Below are 13,830 nucleotides of genomic sequence, written 5' to 3'. Positions count from 1 at the left end.
CGTGTGCTACTGCAGCGCGAGCCAACATGAGGTTGTGTGACAGGCAGACCCTTTCCCAGGGTCTCAGTGTTTACGAGACGGCTGCTTGCTGGCCTTCACACTGATCCCAAATTACAAGTGTGTCTGCTGATTTATTGTCTGTGAAGGTAATTGAGTTAGATTGTTATTTGTTCAAGGCCCTGAAGAAAAGTAATTAATGACAGCACTGCTCCAGGCAATTATAAAACAATTAACGTGCCATTCGTGTGCTACACTTTCTCTCGTTTCACGAAGCCAGACTACTATGAAATAGCAAGAAATAAAAAATCATGATTGTCAAGATTGTGAAAGTTTGGTAAAGAATCTTTAATTAGTTTATAAATATCTTTGTTTTTAATTCAGCTTACAAAAAAACAATACAGTATTTACATCCACATAGAAGTGGTTCCATTATGTGGTCGTACTAAAGCCCACACACTTGCTCTGAAAGGGTTAGCAATAGGTTCCCCGCCCCCCGATACCTGCGAACCTTGGCCCGGATATGAACCAGATCAGGCTAAGTTCTGCCGGATCTGTGCAACATCAGGATCAGACCCATTCCCAAGCTGGTTTCTATCAGGGGGCTTCCATTGTGTTTTACATGCAAAAAAATAAAACATTGCAAACACTTACAGATCCTTGTCCTTCTGCCAGAGCAGACAACATAAAAATGCAGATATTTCCCCAAAACATGCCTCAGACCTGAAAAGTTAATAGAGCTAAAATTGACAGTTTCAAGTCTGAGAATTGTTCTTGAAATTCCCTTTGCAGCACCTCTTTTCCACTCTCACTCTTTCTTTCTCTCTCTCTTTCTATCTTTCTGTCTTTTTCTCTCTCTCCTTTGAGTCTTTCAGTCTGTGTTCTGTCAGTTGGAGAAGCGAAGTACCATTTGAAATGAATACCCAAGGATTTCCTCAGACCTCGGCCGAATCCAAGATACAGTCCTGAGGAACAGAATATGGTCCAAGGCAGAATCAGGCAAACTGGGGATAGACATCTCCTGATATCCAGTCATATAGATACCTCAGGACTTCCTTTAGAATTATATCCAATGTAATCTCATCTCGCTAAAGCTGTACGTTTCTGGTGTCCTTGTGTAGAAAGAGCAAGAGCATTTGGCGAGCAAAAACAAAAAAAAGGACGGTGGTCTTTTCAAAAAAAGAAAGGCATTGGCACAACACCTCTGTTCTGGTTTGTAAAATTGGAAAAAAAAAGTCCAGCTTTTTGGGTTGTGCATTTTGTTAAAAAAAAAAGTTTCTCAAAGAAAAAAATATACACACTGAGAAGCTTAAGAGAAAATTAAGCCTTCTTGGTATCATAGTGCTTTGGTTATCTGCAGGGGTGAGAATGGTTGAGTTGGTGTCGTTGCTGCGTGGAGGTAGGAGGGGAGGGCTGTCCGGATAAAGTGGACCCAAGGGAGCTGGGCTGTTGCTGGGGCATAGCCAGGGTCAGGTGGGGGTGTTGAGGGGTGGCTGTGGACAGATGAGGGATGGATGTGGCTCGACAGGCCGAGGAGGGTTGGGTTGGGGTTCAGGGTGAGGAAGAGGAGGATGAAGAGGAGAAGAGAATGGGGCGAGGCTCTCCGAGAGGCGCGGGCGGTCACTTGCAGACGTATCGTTCCACAGTCCTCTCGCACTTCTTGCAGGTGACGTAGCAGCACCAGTGGTACTTGCAGTGGCAGCGCTCCACCAGCTGCTCCGAGTAGGGGTTGTAGCCACGGCCACAGCACATCAGGTCACAGCTGTCACTCCCGCTGGACGTTTTGTTGCACTGTCTGTGAATGGGCGGGGAGGAGAGAAAGAAAGAAGGAAAGAAAGAAAGGATGGGGGATGGTGAGAGAGAGAGAGAGAGAGAGAGAGAGAGAGAGAGAGAGAGAGAGAGAGAGAGAGGTGGAGAGTGAGATGGCATGAGAGATGAAAAGGGGTGGAAAAGAAAGACAAAAACAACCTTGAATACTTGGGATGCCTGCTATGAAACACTCCCACCTCTCAGCCACACAAATGAAAGCAGCCACTCCTGCAGCCAACCCCACTCAGTCCACTCACACTGGGGCCACATTTGCACCAGTAATCGCCAAAGACACACAGTCACTTATACAGATATATGTGCTTCTCCCGAGCAGGGGAATAATACCCAGGATGACCATTAAAGAGACGTCGTATTTCAAATACGCTCAGCTGAGGACTTAACACAGACGGGTCCTGACCCAGATAACAGCAGACCCTGGAGCGGGTCCAGATGTCGGTCTGGAGTGGTCCTGGTGAAATGGCGTAGAATCAGGCTTGGGATCAGGGTGGGACACTGACCAAACCTGCTCCAGAGGTGGCCACTATCTGGGGAAAGGGGAGGGTGGGAGTAGAGAGTTCTAAGGTGGGGGTCTTCTCATTGACTGAAGCCTGGGGCGCTCTCTCTTTAAGCAGGCCGGGAGGGAACAGCCCCTGTCATAAATCATACTGAATACACCAGGGATCCCTGTGTGCTATGCAGGCCCTCTCCACATAAGTGCAGTGTTTTCCAATTGAGAAGCATTAATGGCCTCAGTGGTGAGAGAAAGGCTGGGGTGGTGGTGGGGGGTGGGGGGGTTGCTGGCTAAGCCGAGGGCAGATTGTCTGAGGGGCAAGCAGAAGGGGGTTATCCTAAAGTAGGACAGACCTGTTGCACTCTTTCTCTCTCTCTCTCTCTCTCTCAGAGGCAGCTGACAATACCTAAATATGGCCATCGCTTTCAAGAAAGAAAGAATTTTTTCCCATTCTCAAGACTACATCAAGTGCCTGTCATAAGGGAGAACTCACATTAAGGATAATATTTTTGTTGACTCGGCTTCCCTCGCTAGTTTGACTTCTCGGCTGTGCGTCCGTCATTGGCCTTGTCTCCCCAGCTGGACGGCACAGCACTGCATTTGTTGCTTTAGTGATAATGATCATCTCTAAGCCTGTGGGATGTTATTAGGATAGAGGGCTGTTTTCATAAAGCACATACTCTAACATCCTGACAAGCCGCAGAAAAAGAGCCATCCGCGCGAGCTGCACCATGGAAGCACGCCTAGGGCCCCCCTGGCCAGACATGTTACTCCCCTGGCAAGTTAAGAGCAACAGAGGCTGAAGGGATCCTGCTAAAGAGGTGTTGGGGATCGGAGGTTAATGTCCAAACACAGTGAGATTAGCACGCTGTCTGTAAAATAATAGACACTGCGTGGTGGAACACACTGATTCATCAACATGAGGGAGAATCGGGGTGGAATACTTGGGAGGTTTCCTAATTGTCAGACTGGACGGCTAATGACCTGTTTGGACAGGACCGCTAAGGCAAATGGAACTCAGAATAGAACCTTTAAGAGATTGCAAGGACCACCACAGTAGTAGCACACACACACACACACACACACACACATGTACGGACACACATCTATATATACACATACACACACACACACACACACTTCAGACACTGGGCCGTCGACAGAGCCTAATGATTACAGAAAGCAGGAGTGGCTTGTGAGCACACGTAAAGCCCTAAATATAAGCCTATGGAGCATGTGGCCGTGGCTTATCAGGCAGCGGGCAGCGGACGCTTCGGACATGCTGAGTGCACCTGACACACTGCATGACTGCATGTCTTGGAGGAGGGAAGAGGCAAAGGAGAGAGAGGGAGAGAGTGGGGGGGGGGAGAGGGAGATAGAGAGAGAGAGGGAGAGAGTGGGGGGAGAGGGAGATAGAGAGAGAGAGGGAGAGAGAAGGAAAGAGAGAGACAGGTGGTGAGAGAGAGATGGACAGAGACAGAGGGTGAGAGAGAGAGAGAGTGAGAGGGTGAGAGAGAGAGAGAAGGACAGAGAGAGGGGCTGAGAGTGTGGTCCACATGCCTGTGTCAGAATGGCTCCCTCTCAGACGCCAGTCTCAGAAGCATGCACACAGAGGGCCACCTCCACTTTTAGTGGAGGCATCTCAAGTGGCAATCAGTGGAGAGCTGCAGCCCCAACAGTGTATAGGTCTATTAACACATGTGTGTGACATACATGACATACAACAGCAGACATACATACGGCGGCTGTCATTGGTCAAATAAACTACCGAAATTTAATTGCTGTCGGTCCCTAATTACTTTTGCGACCTTGTCAATGGACCCCCTCACAATGACCCCACCCCAGAAACAGTTACATATAACCAGTACAACAAACCCCTATATGCACTGGTACTTTTATCATAACAAAATCCTTGTGGAACCATTTCCTATATTGGATCTATAGCATCAGTTGAGTGCACTCTGCCCAAGAATAACTGCATTAGTCATTTTGTCTGATAAGGACCCAATTAGGTCACGGTCCGAATGGGCATGTCAGCGACACGTGTGTGGACATACCACAGGCCGCTTTCACGGCCTGCTGCCTTTATCAGGGCCTTTCCAAACAAAATGGTGCCAGCCAGGAGAAAATGAGCCGCTTAATTAAGTCAACATCCTGAACACGCTGAAAGACACAAGGCCCACTATGGAAAAACAAAGTGAGTGTGTGCCCTGTGTGTGTGTCTTTGTGTGTGTGTGTCTTTGTGTGTGTGTGTGTGTGTGTGTGTGTGTGTGTGTGTGTGTGTGTGTGTGTGTGTGTGTGTGTGTTTGTGTTTGTAAATGGAGGAGGTCGCCATTAGAGAGAACTCCTCTGCATTTCTGAGTGTGCTGAGACTATGAATCAGCAATGGCCAGACTTAGAGTCTGCAAAAGGAACTACAGATGAATGTTCTGTATACAACATTCAATATTTGATTTACCATTATATATTTGCTACAACTGTAGCCCTGATTTGAGTCAATGTAAAGCTACATTTCCAAGAACTTTTTTGTAAGAATCAGTCACCTCAAAAACAAACATTTATGCACAAAAATACGCCCAGCCAAACACTCAGACACACGCCCCACACACAGAAACACACACACACAGAAACACACACACACACACACACACACACACACACACACACACACACACACACACAAACACACACACGCACACACATTTACTTTCCATGACACCCAGAGCATTTCCCACTCACCGGTCTTGTGTGCCGAAAGAGCCCAGCTTGTCGTTCTTGGCGCAGAAGTCCGGAGAGCTCTGCAGGTAGACCAGCTCGTTCTCCCTGACCGGCCGGACGTCGATGTCTTTGGGCACCAGCTGCTTGCGGGTGCCCATGGGCCGGTGCACCACCTTGGTGGCCGACAGGTACTTGGTCTTCAGGTCCATGGCCACCTCCTTGAGGTCCTGGAGACCCCTCCAGCAGGTGCGGATCGAGCAGGAACCGGACACGCCGTGGCACTTACACTTCATCACCAGAGCGTCTCTCAGAGCCTAGTCACACAGAGGATGGAGAGAAGATGTGTCATTCTGTCAATACAAAGTACCAGCGAACAGTATAACACCACATTTTCCCAATACAAAACCATCTCTACATAACAAGAACATTTTTCAGAGACTTCGCACAGAGGCGAAAATGCTTTTGATTTTCTCTGCTATATACCAATTTCCTAGCCTGGAAAATCCAGACCCTGGTAATCTAGAAAGATTAAGGGTATGGCCACGAATGATGAAAATGGCCCAACCTCGAGGGGCGGCACCAAGCATGCATTTGAAAATCTCACTGCACGCAATTGGATAAAACTACGACCAATGTTTACTGACTGATTCGTTGCAGCGCTGTCGTCATCTGTTTAGTTCGCCTCTGGCCTGCCTATATCAGATACACATGTGATTGGTTCCTCGCGATGCAAGGGGTAAAAGTAATGTGCATCATTACTCATCATTACTAGTGTCTCGCAGAGACAATTCAAATTGTGCTCTCGCGAGAACTCTGGATTTCCAGGGTACCAATTTCCATTATGTTTACTACTATTTGCACCTGGTATTGTGTTTTGATATTTGGCATTCCTTCTAACTAGTTGCTGCCTTTCTTGGCCATGGCTCACTTGGAATAAAGTAGAGACTTCTGTTTCATTGTAATACCCTGGTTAAACAAAGGATTAATAAAAGGTCAGGCCCACTGCTGCAAAGTGGTTTATCACTTAGGGGTCTCTACAACAGTGTATTGTTGTATTGTTACACTGGACTGTTCTTGTACTTGGGGAAAAGGGAAGTGGAGGAGGGGAGTGGACAGTTGAATAAATGGTTACTGCACCTGCCGTCCCACTTCACTGTTGTGCAGGTGCATGAGCTTGTTGGCGTGCGAGCCGCCGGACTTCTTCTTCATCTTCATGGGCGCGTCGGAGAACTTGGAGCCCACCACCAGGCCGAAGTGCAGGTTGTCTGCGCAGCCGCCCCAGCGGTAGCCCGGCTCGGGAATCTCGCCCGGGATCGGCCCGCACGTGCACAGCTTCAGGTCACCCGACGTGCACGCCCGCGCTATGGTGTGGCTAATGGCCGCCGCTGACAGTGCGTACACAAACGCCGCCTCTCGCGTACCTGCATTACACATTACACAAGACAAAAGGAAAAACACAAGAGCTGAATATACATAGATAGATAGATAGGTAGATAGATATATACTTTATTTATCCTGAGGTTAATGTATGTATATTCATATGCATAGTAGACAGCATTCAAAGAAACTGTTATACATATTGCAGCTTGTCTTTTAGGTTAGGACTTCTGAAGGGTATGTGTATGTGTGCCTGTTTTGATAATGGATTATGTGCACAGTTTTTTGGCCTGAAAACTTTTAAGCGGCGAAAAATGAATGTCCAATTTGTTTTCCATGGCAATCTTAGAGTCTGACGCGGACAGCTGAGGTTTCTAAAGAAAGGGAGATGCGTGCTGGCACAGTGCTTTCTCCCTTCTGGACAAGGTTTTTCTTAAGAAGGCAAGCCAAGGCTGTTCGTCTCCACCACCTAGCCCAGAGGACCACTGGACCATAACAAATGACCATTGATCCATACAAGTCTCTTCCTTGGCATCAGTACCAATCACGTGTCTTTCTTGGTCACATCTTAACTTGAGAAGAACTCACGAAAGTAAGTCTCTCCACAAACCTAATTGATGAATTTACTTAATCTGTTTAATATGGTACACAATTTCTTTTATGGGGCAATATTTTACATGGTCGCCTGACTGCAAACAGTGAGGCAATTATGTGAACACATCTGGTGCTGAACAGAACACCGGATAAAATGTGTTTGTGTCCTGTCTTAGCTGCCAAACTCAATCCTATCTCCCCCTTTGCAGAATGAAATCTATTGTTGGGCATCATGAAAAACAAGCTGGTTTCACACTCTCTGTCCAAGTACATGACCACATCAAACACCAGGAGAGAGAGAGAGAGAGAGAGAGAGAGAGAGAGAGAGAGAGAGAGAGAGAGAGAGAGGGGCTTTGTGCAGGGATGGTTTGGGAGCGGTATCATTTCAAGGGATGGGTGGGCGGCCTGGTGGTTGGACGCACTGGTCTTTTACTGAGCAGCAGTACAGCAGTGCACAGTGTCCTTTTACGTTGGCACATTTAACATTCCTCTGTGAACGGCGAGACCACCATCAGTGGCCCTCAAAAGTCCCCCCTCTCCTCGTAAATTTTCCTCACAAACAATTGGACTTTCAGAGCCATCCTCCAACATCAATGGAGCTTTAAGGTATATATGGTCATGGAATGATTTCATAGCCTTCAGCCCTGACGTCTTTTTAAACCCCATCCACACAGTATATTTAAGAATTTAATACAATTTGAGTATTGTTTGGCAAATCTTTAAAACATGCTATTGGCCATTTCAATGCTTGTCATTTCATAGTAGGATGTCCATATTAAATATCAGACACTGCATGAGTCTGTAGCAAATCAGAGCCAGAACACACATGCTATTCAGCTAAATATGGCAGACACAGCAACATGTTCGCTTCAGACTCTCTCTGATCTTCCCCGAACAGCCAGGACACTTCCCCCTACATTAAACCAGGTATCTGAATCAGAGTCTGGTCCCCAGCCTCCTCGTGACCAACTGACCCCTCTAACCCTCACATATGCTGAGAGTCAGATCCATTCAGAACAGTACCTCGCTCCAGGTCTGGCAGGTACTTGGGCGAATCGATGGACGAGCAGTTCCATCGCATATCTGTAAAGGTCTTCTGGCAGGTCTTCTTGACCTCGCGGGCGGCATGGATGATGGTCTGCATGAGCTCCAGGTTGCTGCGGCACAGCTGGGCCTGGGAGTTGACCAGCCCGGGGAGCACCTTGCAGTGCTGGGTCTTGTTGATGTGCAAGCTGGAGGGCGTCTGGGACAAGGCCCTGGAATGGGGGGATGCATTTGTTAACAAACATACATTTGCATTGGTGAGCCCAAACACACCACTGGCAGACCAACTGATTATCAGACGCAACTTCACTTCACTGTTATATTATGAACAAGCCCATTTATATTACCTTCTACATTCAAAATAGAATATATGACATGCTTTCAGACGATGTCTATATGTAGGCCTACTTAAAAAGTACAGAAGAGAAGTGAATAATAGCACATTTCCTGGACCACTGTGCCTGACCACAGATGAGGAGGTTTTCGGACTGAAACAACCTCTTGTCTGAGCAACTGAGATGAATTTTGGCAGCACTGACCACAGCAACAGGTTTTAACTCAAAAGCCCAATCATAGTTAAACCTCCAGTCCAAATCTCCACACCCTGGGATGCCAGCATTAAACGATCAGAAGCCAATTAACTACACAAATTACCTACTGGAGCCTGCAGTGTGTTCCTGTGTCTTTTTCACATGAATTTGTTACCACCAACATTCCCTCAGCCTTGCGAAGCCCTTGGCCTGGTTTGGATTAGTTGCGACAGGGCCAGACCAGGGCTCCATGCCCAATGATAAACTTCCTTTTCCCTTTTCTTCCCAGCGACCCCAGTCTCACAGGTGTTTATGGCTGCATCTGTTTCGTATAGCGGGCTGTACATTATCAAGACTGTGGTGGGAGAGTGCTCCACTAGTCAATGTAAATCTGGCTGCCTAAATCCCCAAACCTTTAAGTCCCGTGATGGCATCTGTTCTGTACAATAAATCATCTTGAAAGTTGTTGGAACAGTGGCGGTACACACACAGTGAGATGTGTGTGCTTCGAAAAAAAAGGAGAGGGTCAATTAGTTACGACCCCTCTCTCTGATTCACATAAGAGAAACACGACAGACTTCGACAAAAATGGATTTCGGACACTTGAGCTGTTCTGTTCAGAAGTAATGTTATTTAAACAGGATTTCCCCACACCCCTGAATTATCACAAACTGAATACACACCTTTGATAAGGCAACATAGATTAGTTCATTGAGGTCAGCTTTATTCCAAATGGAGCCTTTGATTAAGAGTGGTCAGGAGACTGGACTGAGGATCACTACAAGAGGGCAATAACATTGTAGGCTAAAGAAATCTAATTGCGGATGGAGAATACAAATTCCACAGTTAATCCGTTTCAGCTCCTGTTGCAAAATTGTACATGTATGGGGGGGATAAAGTGGACTCACAGCCATTTGATTCCACAGCATAACTGAGACAACAGCAGGATGAGATGGAGGATAAGAAAAGCTTTCTTCATTGCAACGGTGTAGACCCAGCAGGACAGCTCAGAAACGCAGGTGTGCTAATGGCTCCACAGGTTCTTGGCACGAAGAGAGGTGATCAAAAGTCGCCGGAGGTCATGGCACCAAAACTCTCTGTAGGTCTCCCTTCTGTCTGTCAGAATATGAATGAAGCTATAACATGACTGTAGCACAAGCGAAAGAGTTATAACATTCAGCTATACAACCTTCCACTTTACGCTCATTTTCTCTAGATCCGACTAGGTGAATGCAAGTTCAAACTTTCACTGAGTTCCTAACCTGATCTTCTGCATTATGCAGTAAAAGGCAATCTTTAACAATTTGTGACTACACACATGTTTGTTAGTTATTTTGTATATAACCATAGCCATAGAGTGTGTGTGTGTTGTTTGCTTTGAGAAACTTAAACGCCGCTGTTTAATTCTACTGTCCAATTCTAACATCATTTTCTTGTTGGTGATTTCATCTTGCTGTGAATTATCTTCGATAAATTATCGACAGAAAATCTTTCGCTTATGAATACAACCAGAGAAGCATGATTAATCTGCAGTTGCGCACAAAATAATTATCTCCATTATTCCATGATGAAATGTTGCTGTTTCTTAATGATAATAAGTAATTAAGGTGGCGTTTTAATGACTAAGGGCAAAAACAGTAGCCTGTATCGCCTACCTCCACCATATGACTGAACTGCACTCTGTCCTACATTCCACATAGCCTACATTTGCAAAGTATGTCCATAACCAAATAGCTGACATGACATGAACATAAATGTGGAGTCAACCATCATATCATCAATATGCTTTCCTCCAACTGTTGATCTCGCATATCAAAAAAACCTGAAAAGAGTAGGCTACTCGAGGTAGGCTACATGAATCTGCATGATTTGCGTCTATCTTTAGAAGTGTAAAATCCAATGTTCTACTGCTAATGGATCATATAACACAACGTACACCTCTAAGAAGTACATTTATAAGTTAGCCCTGCCTCAGCCACACTCGGGTTCAAGCGTGGACAGTCTTTCTTTAGTAGCCTACTGTCCCAATTTATTTCTGCATGAGTCACAAGTCCGTAGCGCAGAGCCAACCAACAATTCCACCTCTGACTTTACACGACAGTCCATGTGGTAGTATGTATGATAAAAAACGATACCCTACCAATTGTATAAACAGACTCATCCCAATCAGACCCTTTCCCATGCAGCTTAAGTTACAGTAAAACTCTCTCTACCCAAACTATGCGAGAATTATGATCAACTCCAAAGTGCTACTCACTTGTATCACGCCGCCAGTGTTGCGCTCCAGGGTAATCCACAAATTATATCCTTTATCATTGAAGATCATCCATTAATAATCATTTGTAAATCCGCTGAATTCGTGTAAGCAATCCTGGAGAGGAAAGGGTATCGTTTAACTATCCAAAGAGTTATGTCCCGCAGATCTCTCCGCGCAGCTTACCCGTGCTGAGGAATGTGTCGAACTGACGGTGTAGATACAGCCGGAGTTTATATGAGCCTGTACGCCCCTTTGATCTCTCGCTGATGTCAGTCACAATTAGCATAACAAAGCGACTAAAATGTAGCCTTCCAAAGACTTCGAAATAGCACTACGACACGGACTCCTTTCATCGCAGTCTATGCAATCTAACTACAAACTTTAAGAAAGAAGACCGTAAGATGAGCCAAAACGCATCATAAAGAACATGTAGACGTGACCCATCGCCTATTCAAACAGGATAACACCAACTACTAAGAAGTTGAAAATATAGCCAAGAGTGACCTAACCGTGAACTACATTTTTCCTCATGATATGCAGGCTTGACAGTAGCCTAACTAATCGTTTTACAATCGAAATTGTTTTACAAGCGAGCAACTTCTAGTGTCGGAAAAATAACTAACGAATGGCGTCATTGCGAAAAGTTTGCATCTTTTATATAATTTAGGCATCCTTGGCCGCATCCATGATCTTAAAATCATTTCGGCCAGTCACACCTAACAAAGTCTTGTTTAAGGAATTGGACTAGGCTACTAATGAGACCAATAAAGATGCTGAAAAAAGTTAAATTAATTAATACACCTCAGAGACAAATCGTGTGGCAAAATGTTCATAGTCTCATGGCTACCTGATATAGCAAAGATAAATACAGAGTTCCACATTTCTTTTTGTTCTTTATTTGCTTTGACTATCATCGCAGATTTATTGGTCATTTTATTGGGACATAGGAGTGGCTGGAAATGGCACTAAATAATAATAATAATAATAATAATAATTTTAATCAACAAAACATTTTTAAACTGAGTGCATTGTGGATTTTCTAGTGTTAGGATATACTGTCCCCAAAATCTGAATGTCAAGTAAGTAAATGGGAAAATCAGACCTAAAAATGTTGTAGTTGCATTTTAGGCCATGCAGTTGGAAAACACTTTGCTAGACTTAATCAGTGTTAGGTTGATTAGAACAAAATGGTTGCATTTTTAAATTTAGTTCATGACCATGATTATTAAGCCTTACAGAGTAGTTAATTCAAACAAATAATATCTGACATAAACCAAGACAATGTAATTGGTTTGATTATTTATTTATTAATTTAGTTGTTAATTATACAATGTTATATATTGGCAAAGCGCTTATAATGTTTTTTTGGTTGTGTCCGCATTTCAGATAAAAATGATCAAAAAGTTGGTGCATTTATTCAAGTTTTGGTGCATTTATTCAAGTTACCTCAAGTTTTTTTGCAGATATAGCCTATATGTGTGAACTTAAGATATGCAAACCTTTCCCTAATATGATACAGGGTGTAGACCTAGTGCAGTGAAGTGTGCCAAAAGCAGATCTTCTTGTGGTTACGTAATACATCTGTGCGGTCTAGGGGTCTGTGGCACTGCAGCAAGTGTGACTTCTGACACCTTAGCTCTTGTTAAGTCTTTGAAAGGGCACTCAATTGGAAACTTCACACATGTCTATTTCTGTGTAATTGATTTAAAAATAATAGTAATAATCTAATATAGGGGTCATTTCATAGTCGATCCAACATGGCAGAAGGTAATAGAGAAATAAAGCAGAAACATACAACAATTTTGATAGTATAATAATATCTATATAAAACAGAATGTATTTATGTATGAACCTCCTCTTCAAAGCTGAGCAGCAACTCAGAAATCACTGGAAATATTAAGTGTTTGCTCATGTTACAAGCACATTAAAACACGATTAAAACAAGATACATTCACACATATGGAGCATCCAGCTGTTTTTCCAAATGGAATTACAGATGTAGTACAATGACAGGGACTGTGTTGAGTATAAAAAAGTCCCTTCTTTTTATTATTGAAGTAATTACACATTCCAGGACTCTCGTTTTCACTTGACTGAATCACTGTATCAACAGGCAGTCAATTATTTCTATTGCAAATTTACCACTGTCAGGAGAGTAGCCAGAATTCCTACTCAGCCTTAAGCATCTTGGCCCGGGCCTGATTTAAATTGACGACACAGACTGCTCTTCTTTTCCTCAACTTCATCCACATCCAGGTTTCCCCTTCATCTTTTTCTTTTAAGCAGATTCTCCCTGTCCTACAAAAATTAAATTCTGCTCAAAGAGCCTTCCCATTGAAAGGGACATTATCTTTGGCGTCATCAGTATATTGAAGATCATGTGTGCCATGCAATCATCACCTATGTGTTTGGAGGGCCAATGTTCAGGGGCTCTCTGAAGCATCTTGAGACCAAATTCATTGGTGATGGCACAGTATAAATGAATAATTCAATTTAATTAAATGTAATCAAATCCCTGTGCTGTCTGAAATAGGACAGCACTGCCGTGAGTTTCTCCTCTTCTAACTTCTAAGCGGTGCACACACACACACACACACACACACACACACACACACACACACACACACACACACACACACACACACACACACACACACACACACACACACACACACACAGAGAGAGACAGCCAGGCTCTCCATTCCATCCAAAGCCTGGTTCAACACGCAACCTCTTTGATCCGCCATCTCACCTTTCAGCAGTGAGACAGAGCAGCCCGTGGGTGGTGAAGAGGGGGCCGAGGACACTTCATCGGTTTATATAACCCAAATAACTGCTGAAGGAAAAAACATACATGTGTTTCAAATGAGTAATATTTGGTGGTGGTAATTCAGCTTAGAACTGCATGTTGTGTTACCCATGTTCATATTGTTCCCATGTTCTTATTTGTCTCTCTCTGCCTCGCTTTGTGTGGGTGTGTGTGTGTGTGTGTG

The 13,830-nt window shown here is 44.4% G+C and overlaps 1 protein-coding gene across 1 annotated transcript; it reads right to left on the bottom strand.

Moving 5' to 3' along the window:
• Positions 1–321: 321 nt before the first annotated feature.
• Positions 322–11,025, bottom strand: wnt11 (wingless-type MMTV integration site family, member 11). The gene is made up of 6 exons (XM_048267355.1): positions 10,838–11,025; positions 9,489–9,696; positions 8,030–8,262; positions 6,173–6,456; positions 5,057–5,349; positions 322–1,792 (listed from the first exon to the last, which is right to left on the bottom strand). The coding sequence occupies exons 2-6, from the start codon at positions 9,557–9,559 to the stop codon at positions 1,618–1,620; spliced, it is 1,056 nt and encodes a 351-aa protein (XP_048123312.1). The 5' UTR covers positions 9,560–9,696; positions 10,838–11,025; the 3' UTR covers positions 322–1,617.
• Positions 11,026–13,830: the final 2,805 nt, after the last annotated feature.

Source organism: Alosa alosa, chromosome 2 (assembly GCF_017589495.1).
Source record: "Alosa alosa isolate M-15738 ecotype Scorff River chromosome 2, AALO_Geno_1.1, whole genome shotgun sequence".
Lineage (NCBI taxonomy): Eukaryota > Metazoa > Chordata > Actinopteri > Clupeiformes > Clupeidae > Alosa > Alosa alosa.
This window is presented reverse-complemented; position numbering and strand designations above follow the sequence as displayed.